Source organism: Salvia hispanica, unplaced genomic scaffold (assembly GCF_023119035.1).
Source record: "Salvia hispanica cultivar TCC Black 2014 unplaced genomic scaffold, UniMelb_Shisp_WGS_1.0 HiC_scaffold_581, whole genome shotgun sequence".
In the NCBI taxonomy this organism is placed as follows: Eukaryota; Viridiplantae; Streptophyta; class Magnoliopsida; order Lamiales; family Lamiaceae; genus Salvia; species Salvia hispanica.
This window is the reverse complement of record NW_025952335.1, coordinates 3,602-27,231: the sequence shown is the minus strand read 5'-3', so window position 1 is coordinate 27,231 and position 23,630 is coordinate 3,602. Positions and strand designations below refer to the sequence as shown.

At 37.4% G+C, this 23,630-nt stretch overlaps 1 protein-coding gene and 1 long non-coding RNA gene across 2 annotated transcripts; one reads left to right on the top strand and one right to left on the bottom strand.

The window, feature by feature from the left end:
- Positions 1-3,596: 3,596 nt before the first annotated feature.
- On the top strand, positions 3,597-7,819 carry LOC125199600. The gene is made up of 4 exons (XM_048097574.1): positions 3,597-4,021; positions 4,663-6,586; positions 6,666-7,613; positions 7,691-7,819. Exons 1-4 carry the CDS (start codon positions 4,005-4,007, stop codon positions 7,817-7,819), a joined length of 3,018 nt encoding a protein of 1,005 aa, XP_047953531.1. The 5' UTR covers positions 3,597-4,004.
- A 487-nt stretch (positions 7,820-8,306) lies between these two features.
- LOC125199605 lies at positions 8,307-9,437 on the bottom strand. Its single transcript, XR_007172607.1, has 2 exons — positions 9,331-9,437; positions 8,307-8,847 (listed from the first exon to the last, which is right to left on the bottom strand). It is a non-coding gene; the product is annotated as an uncharacterized LOC125199605 (long non-coding RNA).
- Positions 9,438-23,630: the final 14,193 nt, after the last annotated feature.

The following is a 23,630-nucleotide window of genomic DNA, read 5'->3' as shown; positions in this document are numbered from 1 at the left end:
ATATGACTCGAATCAACTACTATCCAATGGAGGTTGCCATTACATGCTATGCATCCAACTGAATGGAATTGAAACCAAAGCCGAGCCGGCTTCAAGGCGCCTCCATGTTCCTGTTCGGAGGGTGTACACATAATGAGAGTCGGATTTAGGGAACGTATTGATACAAATCACCTTATATTGCTCACTTATTTTGCTGACGCCAAATCCAAATTGCATCACATGATCCGGTCTCACAGGCTGGCAGAGCTCGGTATACTAACGAGTGATCAGATTGCATATGAAAGAGGATTGACTGATGTTGAGAAAATAAGAAGCAATCCATTAGCAGTGACACCTTTCCGTATTCCTCTGACATATTCGTATGTTGGTAGATTTGTGAAGTAATCAACCTCCATTAACGGTAGAAATTGAGAGAGGAGTATATTTTGTGAATTAAGAATTAGGGTTCTTCTCATCACTTTTTTTAGGGGTATTAGTTTATTTAGCTTATTTACTTTTTTTAAAATAAATTTTTAGAACAAAAGGCAACTTTACTCTTAATTAAAGAATACTCCAAATGTCCTTAAAAATATGAACTATTTAAGCAGCACGGGTTAATAGGTTAAAAAAAAGTGTATTAGTGCAAAATGGGTTTCATCTCATTAGAGGTAAAGAAATTTAAAATATATACTTTCTATTTATAAAGGAGGGAAAAGAAAAAAGAATTACTCCCTCCGTCCCAAGGTATTAGTCCAACTATTCCTTTTTGGGATGTCCCTGTATATTAGACTCATTACCTTTTTAAGAAAAAAAACATCTATCTTAGTTTATTCTCCAACCTGACCTTATTCTCTCTTCTCTCTCCCTACTTTTTTTCCTTCTCTCATACTTACCTCTCTCTCCACTTTAACTATTTAAATGTCAATTCCTTAAATCATGTGCCCAAAAGAAGTTGAATCTAATAATCCGGGATTTTGAGGGAGTACTATTTTTGGCTACCAGAAGGGTAAACAAAATGTAAACCTCAAAGCAACTTTTCTTGGAATTTTGCGCAGCTGCTAATCAGAAGGAAACAAATCAAAATCAAAGAAGTAGGGAAAGCTTCAATTTTCCAATTTTGATCATGTTAATATGTTCAGATAGGATCCTAGTTTAATTTTTAAACTTTTTTATGCAATTGTAAATTAGTGAAGAAATTTTAAATAAATATTTGGTGGAAAAATAAATTAAAATTTTGGAAAATATAATTAGAAAAAGTATCTTGTGGTATTTTTATGCATGTCAATTTCAAATTAAAATGTTCAATGTTTTTTTGGGAATTAGGCACAGGAAAAATATTTTTGCACTATTTTTCGTGAAAACATGTCTTGATTTTCTCAAAATTTCAAATAATTTCACTAAAATTTACATGTGATCATAATAATAAGCCACATGTCATAGCAGATGTAACATCCACATTTATTTTTAGAGGTAATAATAGTTTTGCATGATAAGTGAATGGTAAGTGAAGTAGTACATTAAACTACTATGTTTGCTTGCTTTACATCTTTTATCTATGTTGAGAAAAAATTAATTACTAAGATGTGAGAAAGGAAGCTTGCTAGAATGGTAAGTACAAGAAGTCAAGAAATAATTTATTAAAGTGCAAGTAAAGTAGAAGAATATTAAGTGTCCATGTACATATACGAGATATGAGATAGTACTCTTTGCCTTACAACATGAGTAATACACTAGCTATACATGTGAATATATTTATTCAACTCTCTAATATCTCTAATACTCCCTCCGTCCCATAAAAGTTGAGTCGTATTCCTTTTTAGTCCGTCCCAATAAAGTTGAGTCATTTCCTTTTTTAACTAAAGACAAAACATCTAACACTCTTACTTTATTCCATCAATTACTTTACTCTCTCTTATCTTTCCTACTTTTTTCATCTCTCCTATTTATTTAATATAAATTCTTAATCTCTGTGCCCAAAAGTTTTGTCTAAACTTTTATGGGACGGAGGGAGTACTTTGCAATAGACATTATGGAACTTCTCGGATTTAGTCTTGAATGCCCACTTTTTCTTCCAAACCATGTCCTGCAGAAATGAGCTTGTCATACTAGAAGATAAAGTACTCCTACACTCTCCTTCCTCACTTAGTCAAAGAATAAATAGTCCATAAAACAACTTTGACACCATTCTCTTGGTAGTAACAACAAAGCTTGCGCGTATTACCACCTTTCAAAATCTTGCAAGAACAAACCCCTCCCACGCATGCTCCAACAGTGAGTTAATTAGAATAGTGAGCTAATTGGAATCAGAGGAATAAAAGTCTCCAACACCATGATGAGTATGAAGAATTTGAGGAGAAGAGCTTTATGAATCTTGTCGCCACATTCAAGATCACACGATAAGAAATCCACTATAAATAGATCACTCCTATCAACCTTTTTCCCATCACAACCACTCATCGGCTTCATCGCATAAATGTATCTTTTTCACCCACAAAAATCCATGCTTCCACACATTCAAGTTTAGAGGAAAGTGCTTCAAGAGTCTAGCTAGCAAGGAGGGGAGAGGAGAGTTGCATATTGTTCATTCAGCAAGCTTTTCTCATCTTCTAAGTAAGTTCCTACCAAAATTCTTTCTTAAAAGCATGCCATCAATTATCTCTGTCCCAAAACCCAATACACAAGCATGCTTAGTATTCTCAACTTTTATGCATAAATAGAAAAATCTTAGCCTCTTGAATCACAAATATATGAAGCCACCTAATTAAGAATTTAACTAAAGGAGTAAGAAAAACATAACTTGGCTGGAGTCCTGCCATCCGGCAGATTGGCGGTGGTAGCGAAATCCGGCAAAGGACGACTCCTCTCGATCCTCTTCAATGTGTTTTCAATCCCTTTTAATTCCTGGAAATTTTAAGTAAAAATTCAAAATTTAGAAGCTTGTTTTTACGAAACTAAAAGTGAGATAATCTTACCTCCCAAGCAATGGCGGCGCGGCGGCGGTGACCGGAACAGCGGCTGTTTTCCAGTCGGACGGAGGGAGTTGAGAGAGAGGCGTTGGGGGAGGGAAGGAGGCGCAGAGGGAGTATGATTTTAGTAGGGTTTCATCTTTATTTCTTTTGGGTTAAAAGATTGGAATTTAAATTATTTAAGTTTGGGCCTCTTTTATTTATTCTTTACTACATGGAATTGACCCTTTATAAATTAAGGTAGTAGAGCCCAAGCCTTTCTTTAAACGTTAGCGTTGGTCTAGCCCAACTTTTATGATTATTATAAATAATATTTGAGGTTAGAATTATTTAACTAGTAAGCTATGTCGAGGTAAAAGGTAAAGTTTTAAAGATTATGTGCCTTAGATTAAAATGCACTCTTGCATAATTGGAGTAAAGTAGATTATGGTTATATACATGTAATCTCTCGATTAATGAATTTCTTACAAATGAATTAATTCTCCTAGTTGAATGGATAAAGTTGGCGCATTATAAGGAACTAGTGTTAGCCCACGCGCGCTATGTGCGACATAAAATCTTTTTATTTTATTAATTAGACATTGCGAATAATTCAAATAAAATAAAAAATTACATCATTACATAATATTAAAAAGGGATAACTGCTCCAAAAAGCATGAACTTTCCAAAAAGTTTGGTATTTCCCACCAACTTAAAATGTTGCACCAAAAATCACGAACTTTGCCAACGTGCTCCGATTTCCCAAGTCGGGTTTTCCGGCGAAGTAGATTGCTGACGTGTGTATATGTCTGACGTGGATGGTGACGTGGATGCTGATATGTACAATGACATGGAATAAATAAATAAAAAAATTTTAAAAAAATTCTTCTAACATAACCCCCCTTTCACCCACCCCCAAATTGGAATTGGAAGATGCAAAAACGACTAAGACAAAAATCAAGAAAACCCTAACATCAAAAATTAAACTTCAACTTCTGAATCTTATCTTCTGCTCAGCGGCGGCGACCTCGACTGTGACGGCAACCGCGACGGCGACGGCGACGGCGACCGCAACCTCCGATGGCGCCGCCAACTCCGTAAGTTATGCATTTCGTTTTAAATTCGTTGCTCAATTGTACTCAGATTGCTCGATTCAGTTTTCTCAATTTGAATTGTATGAATCTGGAAGTTGATTCACCGGTTTTTTGTTTACTTTAGTTTCTTCTTTGTTTCCACTTTACTGTTTGTTTACTAAATATGTGTTTGCATCGTATGAATCTGGAAGTATGACTTTTGAGAGGCATTTTTGTTTACTTTAGTTTCTTCTTTGTTTCCACTTTCAAATCTTAGTTTCTTGTCCCTCCATAGGAAAATGTCAGTAGGTGCCAGAATAAATGGATGCATCACTAATAGATCATAAATTGCAGTATGCAAAAATTAATTATATCAGTGTCATCATGAAACTTACATACTCCTACTATATTTAATCATGGGTAGCAGTGACCCCTTTGAGGGGACTAAGTGTATTCTGTAATTCAGCTTCACTGAACAAAGTACTCCTACTACATTTAATCATGGATAGCAGTGACCCCTTTGAGGGGACTAAGTGCATTCTGTAATTCAGCTTCATTGAATATAGTTTGATCAGCTCTCCTGCCAAGTATCTCATTTCTTTTTTACATTTGTGATAAATATAGTTTGTGTACAGTTTCTAAATCTGGAATTTGAATTTGTTCAGAGACGACGTTTTTGGCCTCTATATTCATCATGGAGGACATTTCATTCCAAATGGCAAGTTTCAGAAATACATTGGTGGTGGAATGGCTCAGGCAAGTGATCTAGACCCAGATAGATTTGGGTATTTTGACTTGGTTGAGGAATTGAATAATATAGGGATTCACACATGGAGCAAACTCACCTTTGTAAATTCTACGTCAGCAACCCACGTAGATATAAAAAGTGATAAGGAGGTGATGGAGATGCTATCTGCTAATCTAAGTGTTAGTTTTAACAGAATGTGTAGCATATATGTTGTTGGTGGGAGTGTGGGAATGGGAGAAAGGGTAGTGGAAAAGGTTGAAAAAAATAGTAAGAGTGTGGTTGAAAAGAGTCACTTTGAATCTGCCACAAAAATTAGAAATAACACTTCTACGAGCAAGGGTAAGACTGTGATTGAAAAAAATGTGGGAGAAAATGTGGTTCAATCAGTGGAGAAGAGGCTTGTTGAAAGTGTTAGTAAGAGTGTTGCTATATCGTTTGGTAGAGGTAGAAGTGGTAGTGAGAGGGTGGTCAAGTCTACTAAGAAGCATGATAGTGAAACATTTAATAAGAAGATGAGTGAATCTGTGAGTAAGACAATGGCCACAACTGTGGATAATAATGCTGGTGAAGGTGGGAGTAAGAGTTTGAGTGAATCTGTAGAGGAGAATATGAGTAGTTCTGTGGAGAAGAATAATATGAGTGGTTCTGTGGAGAACAATTTGAGTGGTCTTGGACATGAGGGAGTTGGATCAGGTAATGAGGTTTTGGGAGAAGGTGAGAATGAGAGTGATTGTGATGGCAGTTATATACCATCAACTGATGATGAGGAGACTGATGATGAAATGGAAGCCGATGAGCTAGTGTCTGAGGATGAAGAATATGCACAATGCAGAAAGAAGATGAAAGAGAGAAAGAAGCCCTTTGTAATAACTGATGAGATGTTCCAGGGGATAGTCAATGGAGGACAAAAGAGTGATTATGTGTCTGAATATGAAAATTCTGAAGAGGATGATATTTACTCTGATTCCACTGATTTTGAAGATGAAGGGAGACGATCTAGACAACGACATGTTAAAGTGATGTATGATCCAAAATGTGATCATAAGGTTCTCACATTCAGTGCTGGTATGGGATTTATTGATGGGCACCAAGCTAGAGACGCACTGACAGATAATGCAGTGTTGAATGGATGGCAAATTCATTTTAAAAGAGCAACTAAGAAGCAACTTGAAGCAGGTTGTTTGAGTCCTTGTAAATGGATGATATCTGGGAGTCGAGTGACGAAGACAGGAGTCTTTTTAATGAAAAATCAGAATGGGGTTCACACTTGTCCTAGGGCAATGAGAAATAAAATTGCTACATCCAATTGGATTGCTAGAAAATACTTTCATGTCTTTAAGCTTAAACCAAATATGAGTTGTAAAGATTTAGGCAGGGATCTAATGCAGAGGTATGCTGTTGAGGCCACAAGGTGGAAGCTATACCATTCAAAGAGAAAAGCTATTGATTTGTTGAAGGGATCAGTGGAAGATCATTATGCCAAGTTGAGGAGCTATGTACTTGAGTTGAGTAGAGCTGACAAAGAAGGTAGGTTTGAGGTACATGTGGATGTAGGTGCTGTGTTCAAGTCAATGTACATTGGATTTAGTGGTTTAAGAAAGGGTTTCAAGGAGGGGTGTAGGAGGGTGATTGGACTGGATGGGGCTTTCTTGAAGACTTACTTGGGTGGCATACTGTTATCTGCGGTGGGAACTGATGGGAATAATCAAATGTATCCTATAGCTTGGGCAGTAGTTGAAATTGAGAACGAGGTTTGTTGGAGTTGGTTCATTAACATTCTAGTGCAAGAGCTGAACTTGGGTGAAGGAGTTGGAGTTACTATTATAAGTGATCAGCAAAAGGTATGATCTAAACTGACACTTTACTTTTGCATTAACTAAATACTTAAATTACAACTTACACAAATATTTATGATTGTAGGGGCTTGAGAATGCAGTCAAGGAGCTTATCCCATTGGCAGAGCATAGAAATTGTGCAAGACACATCTATGCCAATTGGAAAAAAGTTCACAAGGGTCCTAAACTGAAGCAGCTTTTTTGGAAGCTTGCTAGAAGCACCTACATGCAGGAGTATGACTTGGCATGCAAGGAGTTAGAGAATGAAGATGGGCAAGCATTTGCTGATTTAATGGACAGGAACCCGAGTAAATTCTGTAAGGCCTTCATCACCTCCACACAATACTCTGATGCTATTCTCAATAATGTCTGTGAGTGTTTCAATGCATACATTTTGGAGGCTAGAAATAAACATATAATAGACATGCTTGAGGAGATGAGAATAACACTTATGGAGAGGTTGTATAGAAAAGCTGTAGAGATTGAAGCAGCTGAAAGTAGTTCAACAGTGTGTCCAAAAATTAAGAAAAAAATAAATGCAATGGTATATGAGAGTAGGAATTGCACGACAATACCTGCATTAGGGGGAAATTTCGAAGTTACTCACTTTGATGACAGATTTGTTGTGACTCCTTCAAAAAGGCAGTGTGGTTGTAGGAAGTGGGATATAACGGGCATCCCTTGTTTGCATGGTATTGCTGCTATTAACTTCCTTAAGCGGGATGTGGATGAATTTGTCCACCAATACTTTTCTGTGACCAAGTATAAGTTGGCATATGGATATGGCCTACCAGCTGTGAATGGAGTCAAATTATGGCCCGTTGCTGAGGGTTTTCCAGTCACCCCACCACATGTTAGGAAGATGCCTGGTAGGCCTAAGAAGGTTAGGACGAGGGACCCATTTGAGAAGGATCCGGCCAGACCAAACAAGCTAAGGAAGATATGTGTCATGACTTGCCAAAACTGTTTCCAAGAAGGCCACAACTCAAGGAGTTGCAAGAATGAGACTGTGCATGTGGCAGAGAAACCAAAGGTTGGTTTTTGTTTTACTTGAATACATTGATTTGTGTGTTGGTTGAATACATTGTGAGATACTTCAATTTTTAACAGGCAAAAAAGGGAAGGCCTCGTAAGACGCCACAAGCATCGACTACGGTTCGAGGGAGAGGTAGAGGAAGAGGAAGCGCTGGAGCAAATCCGACTGCTGGAGTAGGCTCTACTCAACAAAGTGCAACTTGAAGATGTTCTTTGTTTGTTTCTATTTTGTTAACTGCTTGGTGTTGTAATGTTTGGTACATTTGGAGATATTTGGGATTTTTTGTTGACATTTGGTAATATTTGGGATGTGTTGTTGACATTTGGGATGTGTTGTTGACATTAAAAAACAAACTTGATTATTTTTGTTCACTACGTAGGCAGGCTGATTTGTGATAGGTTATAAATGAGTGCAACATGCAGGTATCATGTTTCCATATTTGCAAAATTCTTGAATTAGTTATGTACAGTTAGTTTATAGTTTTGCAACTGAACTTATGAATGATTTACTATGTTTTAGATTAATTATGGGTGATAATCAACTAAATTTCCAGCCATGGCTAGCCCCTGTTCCAGCTCCAGGTGGATATTTACACATTATGAATTAATAAGTCCCTACTCCATTACACCAAAACAACAAATTAGTCTGTAGTCCATTACACTTGAAACAACAAAATAAGTCCCTAGTCCATTACACCAAAACGGCAAAATAATATCATAGCATGGCACAATTTTCAGCCACAATTACACAACATTACATTTTCTGCCACCATAAGTCCCTAATTCCATACTACATAATCTAGACTCTTATAATCTATATAAGAAGCCAGACCACGACACATAAACACAAAATGACATACTTCAATTTCCTGTTTTGTCTTCGCAAATTTTCAGCCACCATTTGGAGTGATTCAAATTCAACTTCCTTCGAACAGACTTTCTCCTTTAGCATATCCTGCATAGCAACTCTTGCTTGCAATTCCTTTTCCATGCTATCTCTCTCCATCTTCAATTTTTTCATATAGTTCTCTTGATTTGTTGACAAAGATGGATCAATCCAGCGGAAGAACTTGCAGTCATCCTCCTTCCAAATATGGCACCGATAGAAACGCCGTCCAGGATTGGCATCCGTCTTCGATGTTACAATTTCAGCTTCAATTCCGTGATTACAAACGATGACTTTTGGTATTGGCCAACTCCCATGGCTCATATTACACGACGACGTGGACATCCTAAACCAAAACAGATCAAATTTATGCTCAAATTATAGTTATTGGACAGTGGCAGACTCCAATTCAATTCTAACTCAACAAATCTGCAAACTTCTTTGTGCTCATCAAATTTATGGCCAATGCAAAATATTTAAACTCAAATGCAAACCAATTCAACTATCTGGCCGAATTCAACTTGTTCAACTATCTATGTTCATGCCAAAATCAGCATACAAAGTCGAATTGTCACCCTAAATTCAACAGAATTGGAATACAATTACCATTCAAATTCCCCCAATTCAACATTACACCAACAATTCAGCATTACACCCTAAATCAAATTCCAATTACACCCACAATTCTAATAGATATACGATTCCAATTCAGCATAAAAAGTAGCATCACATTGAACCCACATTGGAATTGAACCCAGAAATTCGATTCGAATAGAACCCTAAATCGAATTCAAATATGAATTCGACAATGTCTTTCCAAAAAACTAACCTCGTTTTCAGTTGATGTTGAAATCGCGACGGGATGGACGGAGAAACTTCTCCGCGATGAGAGTGAAATCGTGAAATCGCAGGAAGGGAGTGAATTCCTAATTTTTAATTTAGTTCAATAAACAAAAATAAAACGATGTCGTTTTAAATGTTATATTGACGATTTGCCAGGTCATACCGGAGTTGTGCCACGTTGGATAAATTTTTGACAGAAAACTACAGGGTCGGGTCGGATGGGAAATTTGCACAACCCGGCAAAGTTCGTGATTTTTGGTGCAACATTTTAAGTTGGTGGGAAATACCAAACTTTTTGAAAAGTTCATGCTTTTTGGAGCAGTTATCCCTATTTAATTTACCATCTCGGCCTGTGTTTTATCTCCATGGCCCATCCGAGCCTGCAGATTAGCTATTAAAATATAGCGATATATATCTCACAATTTTGATCGGGATATAGTATATATATCTCCTTCAATTTATTTACCCAGAAAAGAAAAATTAAAATTTCTCTTTCATACCCTTGCGTCAATCTCCAACCACATCAAGAAATTTTGCATCAATTCTTCCTCCAAGTAAACCTGTATGAACTCTTCCTCCAAGTAAACATGCGTCAAATGAACAAGCAAATCCAAAGTCCACTTCCAAAATTTATATTCGGTGCTCATTCATCACCAAATCATTATCTTCCTCCCAAATTGCACACTGTTCTATTTCTTTGTGCAAATATTAAAGCATTACTTATTCTACAATAGTTTTTGTTTGTTTTTGAATTCATACACCCAAAATCTACTTTACGTGACAGTCTTATTAAGTGAGCTGTCGTGAGAAATAAGGTTGGAAAAAAGAGAGCTAAATGTGATAGTATTATTTTGTTCCTACCACGATTATATTGGAAATTAAAAGAGATTTGACTAGGTCAATGTACATGGACACTTTAGGAAATAATTGAATTTAATTAGGTACTAGTCAATGTACATGGACACTTTAGGAAATAATTGAATTTAATTAGGTTAAATTTGTCCTTGCATATTTAGTTTTGATTTCATAACTTTCCTATGAGGTTTATTAGAAAAACAACAAACTGGGGTATTGACAAACTCATATTTTAGGCTTGTTTTATGGGTGATTAAAGAGTGCTTTTGATGGTTTAAGACGTTAAATACAAGTTTTTTCACCGCATATACACTAATTAGGTGAGTTGATGGGTTTGTCGTAGTTTTGTGATGAAAACAGGTTGAAACGAGCCGAAGCTGAAATTCGAGGAGTTCTCCAGAAGGAAAACCCGACCGGGTGTTTTCCATTTCTCGGAAAACCCGGTCGGGTGTTTTGAAGTAGCCACTCCAGGAGGAAAACCCGACCGGGTGTTTTCCATTTCTCGGAAAACCCGGTCGGGTGTTTTGAAGTAGCCTTGTGGACTCCAGGAGGAAAACCCGACCGGGTGTTTTCCATTTCTCGGAAAACCCGGTCGGGTGTTTTGCAAAATAGCGGGCTTCGGGAAGAAAACCCGGTCGGGTGTTTTATCACCTATAAATCACCCGACCGGGTGTTTGCTAATTCGTCCTGATTTTCACTCCGAGTATAAAAGGGTTTCTAACTCAATTTAGAACCCTAACCTTCCCCACGACAAATTGAGAGAAAAAATCGAGAGATACAAGTCATTGAAGGCAAGGAGGCTTCCATCTTCAAGAGATTGAAGAAGAAAGATCCTCCCCAACATCAAGTCTACATTAGGGAGTTCTATTACCTTTTCCTACTATGTTTTCCTTTGAAGTTTTTGTATTTTCTTTTGTCTTAGCTTCCATTATGAGTAGCTAAGTTCTTATTAGGGATATTGGTGAAGTTTGTATGGAATTCATGGGCTAAATCTTGATTTATGCTTATCTATGTCTTATGATTCATTATCCAATTGATTAGCTACCAGTTTGATATGTCTTATTCTAATTATTGTCGTTGAAAGATGCTTAATTAGATAGTTAAATGACCAACAACTCCGTGCGTTATATGTGCTCGAGAGAGACATAGCTAGAGAGAGGGCTTGGGTCCGTAGGTTGTAGGAGTTGGTTTCGAAGTGTAGGGAGGAGACTCCAACCTTAGAGGCCGATCAACGTGTTAGGTGCACCCGAGAGGGGGTCTAACCAATTAACCCGACCTTCCTAGCCACCCATAAGACCATTTAGATGAGCATGATCCCTAGGTGAACACCCGTGATCCATACCAACGGATCAATATCCCTATCTTTCCAACTTGAGTGAAAACTATCCTTTTTCTTGTCTTAATTTCCTTTTGCTCTTACTTACTTACTTGTTCTTTGATCTTAGTTAAGAAAAAACCCAAAAACCCCTTCTATTAGTCTAGATAGTGTTCAAAGTTGCATCGTAGTACTCAAGCCGGCATTTAGTCTTCGAGGATCGATAATTTCAACTTGCCACGTGCTACATACCCCATACACTTGTGGGTGACATATTTATTGCAAATTTAGCATGAGTCAGGTATTAAATATGTGTTTTTAAAATCATATATTTCTCTATTTTGACCCTGAATCTTGGTCACTAACCAACCTAGGTATATCCACATCACTTATCAAACAAGCCGTTAGTACTAGCCATGCTTATTTAATTACTTACTCCTTATAATATTAAAATCATTATAAATATAATTATATTTATTTATGCTAAAGTTAAATTAGTGGATAATAACTTGCATATAATATGTAACTGTATTAGTAATTCAAATTTAAATTAAACTAATTTTTGGTCCATTTATTCCTCACAAATGAGATTATATTTTGTGGATGATGCAAATTTTAATGAGAAATCGATAAAATAAGAGAGAGGAAGAGAAAAAATAGATAAAGTAAGAAAGATAAAAAAAAATAGATAAAGTATGAGAGAGAGAGGAGGAGTAAAACTTAAAAGACTATCACCACACTAGTGTATTAGCATCTCCAATGGCTTTAGGCCAGCAATAGCCTAGCCAAAAAACTCCTCCTGCCACATCATCTAGGACTAGAAACTGCGTGCCACATCATCAGGACAAGAAATTGGACAAGCAATAGCCTAGCCATAGGCCAGCAAAATTATAAAAACAAATAAATTACAATCACGCAAAATACGGAATTAAATTTACGACACAAATACCGGAAAATGCGATAATTTTATTTAAATTAAAAAAAGTACAAAAAATTTACATAATTAAGAAAAAAAAAACAATCCTACTTCGACACACGATCCTCGTCTCACTCCTCACCGCCGCCGTCACCGCTACCCGTGAACCTCAAATCTGCCGTATCTGAGTCCCCTTTGTCTCCCATGGCCCTACGTGCGAGGACCAAATCGGCCTGCATACTCTGAAGGATCTAAAAAAGAAACCCCTTCTCCACAGGGTCATCTGCCGTCTTCCATTGATTTACGATTTTCTACATGTTCAGCTGCGTTTGTTGACGCGTGAGGTGGGAGAGCTCGGCTGATGACTTGCCACTAGAGGGGGATGCCGACTGGACCTCCTGGAACCCCTGGGCGACTCCCCTAGAAGCCCGTTGCGCCATCCTTTGACCAACCGGGCGGGTGCGATGAGTAAACGATGGAGGGGACGGGAAATCCTGAGCATCGACACCCGCCCGAAACATCTCAGAATCCATCAACACATCATAGCATTTCCAGAAGGTGAACTCCTTATAAACTCCCTTCAAGGGGAACTGCGTCGCCGCCATCCTCCTGACATCGTCGTCAGTTTGGCCGCTGGTCTTCATGCGGAGGTTGTTGGCGTACAACCCCGCAAATCGGGAGACCACAGCCCGGATTCGGTCCCACTGCTTCGAGCACTCCTCCCCGCTGTGTGGCTTCCAGTGCGGGCAATGTGTCTTGTAGGCTGCTGCAATTTTAGCCCACAAGTTGATGATCCTCTGATTGTTCGACTGGAGGGGATCATCGCAAACACTCACCCAAGCCTTGGACAACGCAACGTTCTCCTCATCCGTCCACTTCCTTCGTACCTTGTCGTCATCAGCCGGTTACGACAACTCGCCGACCACCCCTTTGCCCTTGGCCCTCTTATTCTTCGGTGCAGCCCGACCCCGACCTAATCCCCCCTATTTGAATGGGAGTGTCCCCATATTGATCGACTTCTTGCAACAACTCCTCTACGGAGAAAGTTTCATCCCCAGTGAATTGAGTCTCCACTAGGGTCGATGTGTGGGAAGACGAAGTCAAAAAGTCAAGACTGGGACGATAGACATTGTCCTCCCCAGTTGTACCCCTGGCATCCCCTGATCCCGTGCTGCCACAACTGCTTCACCGGCACCCCCTGCCCACCCTGCTACACCGGCATACTACTACCCCCTGTGCCATCCCCGACATCATCTGTGGCCAAGGGTACATATTGTAGTACCCGTCCATCAGACTCCATCCCGCTCACTCTCGTCGCCGCTACCCGGGAACCCAAAATCGCGCATCGAGTCCCCGACGTCTCCGCCTCCTTCATGCGGCAGCAAATCGGCCCGCATACTCGGAGGAGATCATGCAGAAACCCCTTCTCCACGGGTTAGTTGCCGTCGCCATTCAACTATGATTTTCCACGGGTTCACCTGCGTTTGTTGATGCGCGAGGCGGGAGAGCTCAGCTCCGAGCCGCGCAGGGGGATGCACGGGACCTCCGGGACCCGTGGGCGGAGCCCTAGCTCCTGTTGCGCCCTCTTTTGACCAACCGGGCGAGTGCGGCGAGTAACGATGGAGGGGACGGGAACTCGAGCATCGTCGGGGAGCTCGTGGAACCACTCCTGCTGCTGTAATCATCGGCGAGGTTCAGCTGTTGCTTCTTTGGCCACCAGGCATCGACACCCGCTGAAACTTCTCGGAATCCATTAGCACCTCATAGCGGTTCCGGAAGGTGAACTCCTTATAAACCCCCTTCAAGGGGAAGACGGCCTATGCCATCCTCCTCACATCGTCGTCGGTTTGGCCACCGGTCTTCATGCGGAGGTGGTTGGCGTACAAGCCCGCAAATCCGGGAGACCGCAACCCGATTCGGTCCTACGCTCCGGCATTCCTCCCCGTTGTGTGGCTTCCATCGAGCAATGTGTCATGTAGCTACTATTTTATCCCACAAGTTGATGACCCTCGATTGTTGCGGAGGGATCATCGCAAACACTCACCCAAGCCTTGGACAGCGGAAGTTATCCTCATTCGTCCACTTCCTCCGTACCTTACCCGACGCTCGTCATCGCCGGCTGCGATGACTGCGACCACCCTTTCCCTTGCCCTCTTCTTCTTTGGTGCGCCCGACCTATACCTACTCTCCCTGTTTGAATAGGAGAGTCCGCGATCCTCGAGATCTATCCCCAACTCCTATAAGGAAAAAGTTTCGACCCGGTGTATTGCGTCTCCGTTGGGGTCGATGTGTGGAAGAAGCAGTCAAAAGTCAAGCGGGGCGATGGACATTGTCCCCCTCTCCCGGCATCCCCTGCATCCCGCAGCTACCCGGCATCACCGCATCCCGACACCCCTGCCCGTCGCACCCCTGCCACCCCGGCATACTACTACCCACGGCTGCCATCCTCGGCATCATCCGGCCAAGGGTACATATTGTAGTACCCGCCCATCGGACCCCATCCATCTCCCACGAGATGCAGTGAGTTTCGACTCCTTCGTCACTGGAGGAGAGTCGTTGTTGTTCTCCATTTCGTGTTATTGCTCTTGTACGAAATTAAGAGATGGAGAGAGAAACTCGTTAAAACAAGTGGTGCACATGAAAATAACGTGCACATCGCGTATATATAGAGTTTCGAAAATTAAAAAAAAATGGTGTGGGCCGATTCGCTAGCCGATCGGGCGCTAAATGGCGCAAGGATCGGCTAGCCATGGCGGCGCCGGAATCGGCGTGGGCTAGCCGATCCAGCTGAAACGCCGCCTGGTTCCCAATGGTGGGTAGCGACCGGACGCCCGGGAATCGGCGGGTCGGCCCTTCCCCCAATGGAGATGCTCTGTCTTAGTATGTTTTACGGAAAGATAGTAGTATATCAAGTATAAGGATAAATAATCCTAAAAATAAGTATTTGATAGTTATTTTATAAGATGAATTTATTTTATCGAATAAGAATAATTCTAAAAATTTTGTTTATTTGTTTATATGTATGATCCGTCGTTATCCCTATTTAATGTTCTAAATGTTCTAAGTTAGTGAGTCATATTCATTTTTGGTCATTCCAAGATTGTTAGTGTTTGTCTTTTTAACAAAAAACTTTATTTTCTATTCCACTTTACTCTTTTTTCTTATTTATTCTATTTTCTATTTAATCTATACACTCAATTTTTGTAGATCTATGCCTAAAGAAACATCTCAACTAACATGTAATGAAGTAGAGTGATAAATCGTGCGGATGGTGCGTTATTGGGTCAACCTAATAGAAACTTAACTAATAAGCCAAATCGAACCCAAGACCCGACCTTACATTCAACCGAGCACAACTCTCCCACGATAGATTTCTATTTATGACATATGTTATATTATGAGTTGACACGACATGATAACAACAAAACCCTTTATTTATAGATTAAAAAACAATATTACACTATTAAGTTCTATACAACTAACGGTTTTTACCTTATTTTTTACCGAATGAAATCGTACTCCCTCCATCTCCTTAAGATGACACGTTTTTCCTTTTTTGGAAACTTTCTTCCAAATTAATACACCACAATTTTTCTCACTTTATAAAATATTCATTTCCTTTCTCTCTATTTTAATACTTATTACATCCCATTATCTATCTCAAATCAAACACTTAGAGCTCACAATGGCTTTAGGCCATTCTCTCCCCTGCCCCGTCATGGATAAAATTAGCCACATCATCATTTTAAACAAATAAGGCAACATTTAATAAAAATAATTCAAAAACAACTACATTTACGGAATTAAATTTTTGATAAATTACGGAATAAAATTCGAGAAAACGAGAAAATTCATTCATTTTATTTAAATAAAAAAAAGTACATAATAAAAAAACGGGCTTCAACACGACCCCTCTCTCTACTCCTCATCGTTGTCCTTTTCGTCCTCGCGCTATTCCCGCCACCCGGGACCTCCACATCGGTGGCATCGAGCCCCACTATGTGCCCTCGCGGCATCCCCTCGACTGCATGCTTCGCCGGGGTCGTTGCGGCCCTCCCTTGGAAGACCTTGTACATCGGGGCCCGCATTTTTTGGAGAATAAGGTATACCGGGTGGGGGGTGCCATTTGGACCTCTGGGCGATAGGGGAGGATCCGTTTTTTGCCATTGCGCCCGCTTGGCCCCGAGGGGGGTCGCGCAGCAACGATGGGAGGACGGAACTTTTCGTATCCGGGGAGGTCGTGGGAACCGCCGTTCTTGCCCGTTGTCGCCGAATAGTTCGCTTCGCTTCTTGGCCACCCAGGCGTCGACCCCCGCCGGGGAAATTTTTGAGTCCTTGACCCGAATAGCGGGTTCCAGTGGTGAACTCTTTATAACCCCCGGGTTGGGACGGACTCTCCGCTATCCTCGGCGGGCCTCCAGTCGCCCACTAGCTGCGGAGGGCATTGGCGTACAAGCCCGAAAATTGGCCAACCCCCGGCCAGTGCGTTCCCAGCCTTGGCACTCCGGTGAAGTCCTTTCCATGCGGGCGGGCTCTTGTAGGCTGCTCTAATCTTAGCCCACATATTAACGATTCTCGGTGATTCGCAACCGGAGGATCGTGCTAACAACCACGCCTTGGACGGGCGGCGTTTTCATGCGTCCGCCACTTCCCCCGTGCGGTGGTATCGTCAAGCGGCTGCGACGACCGCCGCCACCTTCTCTTCCCCCTGTCTCTTTTTCTTCGCGGGGCCCCGCCCCCCTATTTCCCCCCCAAACCCAGGGGTCCTGAGTTTAACCCTTGTCGCCGGGGACTCGTTGTTGTTGTCCATCGCTCGATGTTGCTCTGTACGAAAGTTAGAGAGAGAGAAACTCGTTAAAACAAGTGGTGCAAATGAAAATGAAACTAAAATCGCGTATAAAAGTATTTCAAAAAATTTCAAAAAATAAAAATAAAAATTGGGTTGATGCTCGCGATCGCTAGCCCCTTAAGCGGCTTGCGCCGTTAATCGTACGCTCCCAAATTTTTTTTCGCCAGCGGCCGGTTACAATGGTTGGGCTAGCGGCGGCTCGGCTAGCCGCATTGTGGATGCTCTTAACAATACTCCAAAATTTCGTGGGTCGAGAATGTATCATCTTAGCTGGGAGATGGAGAAATTATAATATTAAACTTGATCTGCGCAATTCAAACCTGGTTACACGAACTGGGAATAAAACTAAAATATAATTTTTTTAAAAAAATTAAAATAATAGTAGTAATATTGTTTTTAAGCATGTTATCTCAATTCAAGTCAATGCAACCCAAACATAATCGGCTAATCCAAAATTATTGGATTTCCTATAGAACGACCAAATATGGAAATGAACCTAACAAAACCTTATCAAAATCCATCAATTTCATCGTATTTATGTCCCGTTTTTATGTACCGCAAAAATTATCATTCCTAGCTAGAATGAAGGAAGTATCACTCTAAAAAAAAGTTTAAACATAAAAAGAACAAAGAAGAAGAATACGGAAATTCAAGTTAAAACATAAAAAAAAAAATGAAGTAGAATACGGAAATTCAGGGTTGAACAATCATAACACGGTCAATGCTGGACTATTTTTGGAAAACGAAGTTATATAAGCGTGTATTCCGGGGGGTAAAACTGACTTTTATATAAATAGATTAAGATAGCTCATATCAGGCATAAGTATGGGTTCGGTACTTGGGCTGGATTATTGGGCCTACAGACTATGGGCCACATAAATTATCACTATAAGCAAGGATGATAATGTTACTTGTAAGGGTATTCGATTTTCGAGATAAAATAATGTAAACAGGGCAAATTGCCTCGTTCTTCCCTTAACTATTGTAAAAATATAACACAAAAAATGAATAATCTTCAGAACTATAAAGAACAACTGAACAATCATAAATTTTGTAATTTGACATTTTTTTTACAAGAAACTCATTGAATAATACTCTTATAAAAATAGTATTAAAATTATTTCAATGTACCCTGCATAAAATGGATATTGATGTAGACATATGAATGCCGTGTTTCCCGTAAAATGATAATCTTGAGTTATTATGAGTTCCTCTACATATCAATATTCAATACACATACCTTTGGCTTTAATAAGTAACGATTGCAATATGTTTACTAGTATTTTGTTTATAATTCTTTTAAATATTATTCCCATTTTTTTTCTTTCTGATATATATAGCCTCCTCTGTTTAGTATTGTGTTTATAAGACCTAAACTATTAACAAATCATTAAAACAAAGATCCAAGTAAAAAAATTTACGAATAGGTAACATTCTTAAATGCAAAAGCAATAATTTATGAGTAGGAACATATATAAAAATTATTCTGTCGATGTATTAAATTTTGGTCCCGGAAATTTTAATTTTTAAATGCGAAAAAGACATAAAAATATGTCAGTAAACATTGAGAACAATAAGGCAAAACCTAGTATTATGGAAATAGTGGCATGCCTAATTTCTTTAAAATTTTATAGCTTGAAAATTGTAAGACCTACATGGATAGAAAGATAAAGGGCCCAATTTGGAATGTTTTTGTTCCATCTTTCAATAAATCTATATATCATGGCTTTGTTCTCTAGTTTAGATATCTTTAGGTTTCGATAGCCTATAAATAATTACAACACTACTATTAATATATAAATAGTGGCAGTCTATCTTTTCCCCTAGCCTAATGCATATTCTTCTATTGTAGCTGTAAATACTTTTTTTTCAGAAAAAAAAAAAAAAACTCCTAACGTAATGAATTGCATTTTAAATTTAAAAATACTTTAATCAAGATACTAAGGGTAAACCTTCCCCGATTTATGTTTAGCCTAATATAATAATTCCTCGGAAATATATGTGTGTTTTGATAATTAATAATTATTTATAGTTAGCATCGTTATAAACTTGGTGTAGTACTACATTCAAGACTAAATCACAACCTCGACATAATTTTTATTTTTTCCCATTATTTTTCTTGAAATCACCCGCCGTTACTTTTGATGATAAGTTCTTATAATTTCACTTCACTTAATAATGAGATTAGGCAATAAATTAAATGAGAATGAGTGCTGAAGAGATAATATATGGTGCATAAATTAACACTGCTAATTGAATATTTCACGTGATTGGAGAAAGCAAGATCTAACATAAAAAAGGGGTTTAAAATCATGATCATAAAGTGTTTTTACACCTTAAGCGTTTTGGCTTCTTCTTTGTCACTTGGTTTAAATAATATTTCTTCCCCTGCCCAACCATTGGTGAAATAAAAGTAAATATGTTGTGATTTTAATATTTTATGAATTTTCTTGTCCTCCTTTTCTTTATTATCTTATTTTTTTTAATATACTATAATTGCATTTTAATTTCAGATTATTGTAGGGCTCTAAAAAAACTCACTATGCTAATCAATTTTAACGCTCCAGACAACATTTATGTGGCCTTTTACGATAACTTTATTATTCCAGTAAATATTATAAAAAAATTTAAAAAAAATTACTAAAACTTAATTGGTTATAATTGATAGTGTTTGGTGATTAGCTACTATTAGAAATTAAATATAAAAATCAGTAATGTGTCTTAATTTAATAGGGAAAATAATCAAACCTTAATTACATTATTTTGTAGTACAAAAATTCATATAGTCTTGAATATTCTTTTTTTTTAGCAAAAAACCCGCTTTTAAAATTCCTAATCTAGTCGTACTCAATTGTGCACCAATTCGTATTATGAAAAACGAGCTTTAAATAAGTATTTAAGAAATCAATAAAAATTTTTTATGATTTTTGGTAAACACCCTGTAAATGGGATCTTGAATCTGCTCAAGTAAAATGTATAATCATGCAAGATAAATTCACCTGCTACTAGACACAAATGACAACTAATCAACTCTCTTTAAAACAAAAACTTTTTTTTATTTAAACAAAATTTAAGATAAGGATTACAAAAAAGATAAAGATATTATCATATGTGGCCACCATTTTCTGATTTGATTCAGATATAGCTGGTTCCATCTCTTTACAATAATGCTTATCAAATTAGTCAAATTCTTGCCCTCATCATCTCTCCTAATCCATAAGATTAATATATTAAACCCCTTTTCATTAATATTGTACATATATTATTCGTGGTCTTATATTGGGGCCAAAAATTTATTTGGGGGTCCAAATTTAAACTTAAAAAATTACATAAAAATTTAAAATTTAAAATTAAAATGTAAAAATTAAATCATCACATCCAACATTTTCTTCATTCTTCCTTTGAAATTTGCAAAAAGTTTAAAATTGGGAACTTTAACAAACCTTTTTTAAAAAGGGAATGGGGATTTAGCGGAAGAATCAAAAGAAAGTTTCTTAAAAAAACGATCTATATACCTACAAAAATAGTCAACAAGATTAAGTTTGCAAAATATAAATCATACACAAAAAGGATAAAGTTCATCTTGTGCTTCACAACTAAAAGAATAAAGAGTAAACAAAATATACAATATGCTCAAATCTAAAATGTTGTTGTACAAACCAAATAGTGTAAAACTATTAATACATAGCATCAAATTAAGAATAGGGGTTAAAGAATTCCAACAGAACCTGTAGCCATTGAATTACATAAGCTATCTTCGTTCTCCCATTTGAATTTTATGTATACTAATTTAGAGCTTGAATATGATTATTTAGGTCTCAATTTACATAAATATTGCAGCCAAACAAAAAAACAACATATATAGAAAAATCAATTGAATTATATTTGAGTTTTAAAATATACCTACTTTTAGATAGTTAGATTTCGGATTACTATGAAGTAGATGGAACCAATGAAGAAAACTAATTAAGAGGAAACAATTTATAGAGTATTATTTTGGTGAAATCTATCTTTAATTTTATATATTATAATTAGAATTAATGTGAAATTACTAAAATACCCCTAGATTTTTTAAAAATTAGTGGGGCCCTCGCCCCACCCTCCCTCCGCCCCGGTCTTGATCTAGTTGTAGAATGATTAATAACGAGGTTAAAGGTCTTGAATTCACGTCTACGTTATGTTGGAGATCTTAAAATTTCGTTTGTTTATCCATAAATAAAAATAAATAAAAAAAAAAGAAAAAAAAAGAAAAAAGAGCTCACATTGATATTCTCATCATTAATACAGTACCAATCATTTCTATCCCTTCCTTTCAACTGTGAAGATCTACAATGGATACATATATATATCATTTTGCTATACATACATATTAATATGGAGTACCATTATTTTTTGAAACAAATTATTGAGATTTATCTTCCCCATAATGTATTTTATTAATTATCTTACCTACGAAACTAACGTTACCTTAACAAAAAAAAATTAAGTTTTTAGAAATTTGTAGCTCATTATCACTAAGCTTGTAAATTTCACTTGATGTTTAACATATCATATTGTACGCCCTTTGAATACATATAAATATCTACTTAAATAATATGCTAAAATAAGTTTAATTATTGAATCCATTACATTTTTTATTCTATTTCATTTAATGCATGAGTGTGGCTTACAGAATCGCCATGCATGATTTTAGCGCCAATAGGTAAATATGAAATTGTATTCCCGCCATGTGATTTATAGTGTCGGCAAAACTAGTTACCAAATTTTTAATACACATTTAAAGTCCATAACTTTACATCTTTGCTTGCAGTAGGAAAAATGCACCATGTTTTTGGCCTTAAAAAATCTAGTAGTATGTAATTTAATTACTAAAAAAGGTAGACCACTCATCTGTTTTTTTCTTTATATTTAGAATATTTTATATGTTAACTTAATTATATGAATAAAATTTTCCGATCTTCCGTTCCGTATATTGTTGGGCATTTGAGTACAACACAACCTTAAGCGCTTTGGCTAGTCAGCAGCAAATTTTGAATATGATTAGAGCATTATATAGTCCGTCTCACTCACGATTAGGCTATTGGAAATTTGGCACGTTTTATACTTACATAGTCGAATTTTATCATCTTGTACTAAGCCATCAATAAAGCCATAGGGTATAATTAAGAAAGTTTTTGTTATCGTGTCAATTTGATATGATAGTTCACGAATATTCATGTCCAGTTGTGCATGTTCAATCCAACCTTGCGCGATCATATAGATATAGCCGTAAAGAAATCCTAAATCCCACAAATGAACCATGTATTTAAATTTTATATTTATTGGTCCATAAAAAGAAAATAGGGGTGGTTAAAAAGTACTATCTATCCGCTTTTAAAAAAAAGAACTTTGATAAGAGTTTCAATGCAAATTGATAAAGTAAGAGATATAAAAAAAAAGTGTGTGATGGAAAATGATTCCCACTGTTAAAAAAATTTTTTTCTAAAATAAAATATTTTTATTTTTAGGGAAAATGAAAAAAAAAGAAATAGTTTCTATTTTTTGGGAATAGAGGGGAATTTTATTAATAATAGGAATTTCAACATTAAATAAACTATAGAAAATTATTTTTGTGGACAATGGAAAAACGATTCAAATGTACGCCTGCCAAACACGATTGAAAAACCTCAAGGGAAAAAAAAACCAACATCTTGATAACAAATTGTATGTGAACTTTTAACAATTAGTGCATTTTCATAAGGACGTGGTAGAGATTCTTAACGATACAATTTCATACTTTTAATCGAATATTATTTTGTGATTTATATTTTTAGAAACTGTGAATAATCCAGTTGATTTTAGGCCCAAGGATACAATTTATGATTTACATGGTAGTGCACACAACATGCATATATGGTTCTTAAGTGCATGATTTGGTACAGCAATATTCAAATTTCCGCATGTTTTGAAAAATTCTACTACTAGTATTTTAAAAAAATTAGATGGCATGTGACTATGTGAGCGTGTAATTGAACACCATAACGGTCAATGTGGGTATAACCGAGCATGTAGGCAACACAAGGTTCTAGTATACATGGTGGTAGACTCTTGTAGCTATGTAACTATGTTAGTATATGATAGTAGTACTTATTATCAAGTAGAAAGAAGTAGTGTGAGTACAATGTTTTATACACACGAACAAGACAAGCAACGATAGATGAATTAAGGTTTCGTTGAAGTTCTACATAAATTGTTTGGTTTCATAACCAAACAAAGCAAAAGGATAAGCTAGGTGTGCGTCATTAGTTAGAAGCAGTTGTAATTTGGACAAAGATCGATCGTAATTTAAAGTTCATAAATATATGATCCTTT

Bases quoted from the DNA above. Each gene is read 5' to 3' on its own strand.
- LOC125199600 (XM_048097574.1), top strand. The intron at 6,587-6,665 runs GTATGATCTAAA...TTATGATTGTAG, and splicing joins TTATAAGTGATCAGCAAAAG to GGGCTTGAGAATGCAGTCAA. The intron at 7,614-7,690 runs GTTGGTTTTTGT...AATTTTTAACAG, and splicing joins ATGTGGCAGAGAAACCAAAG to GCAAAAAAGGGAAGGCCTCG.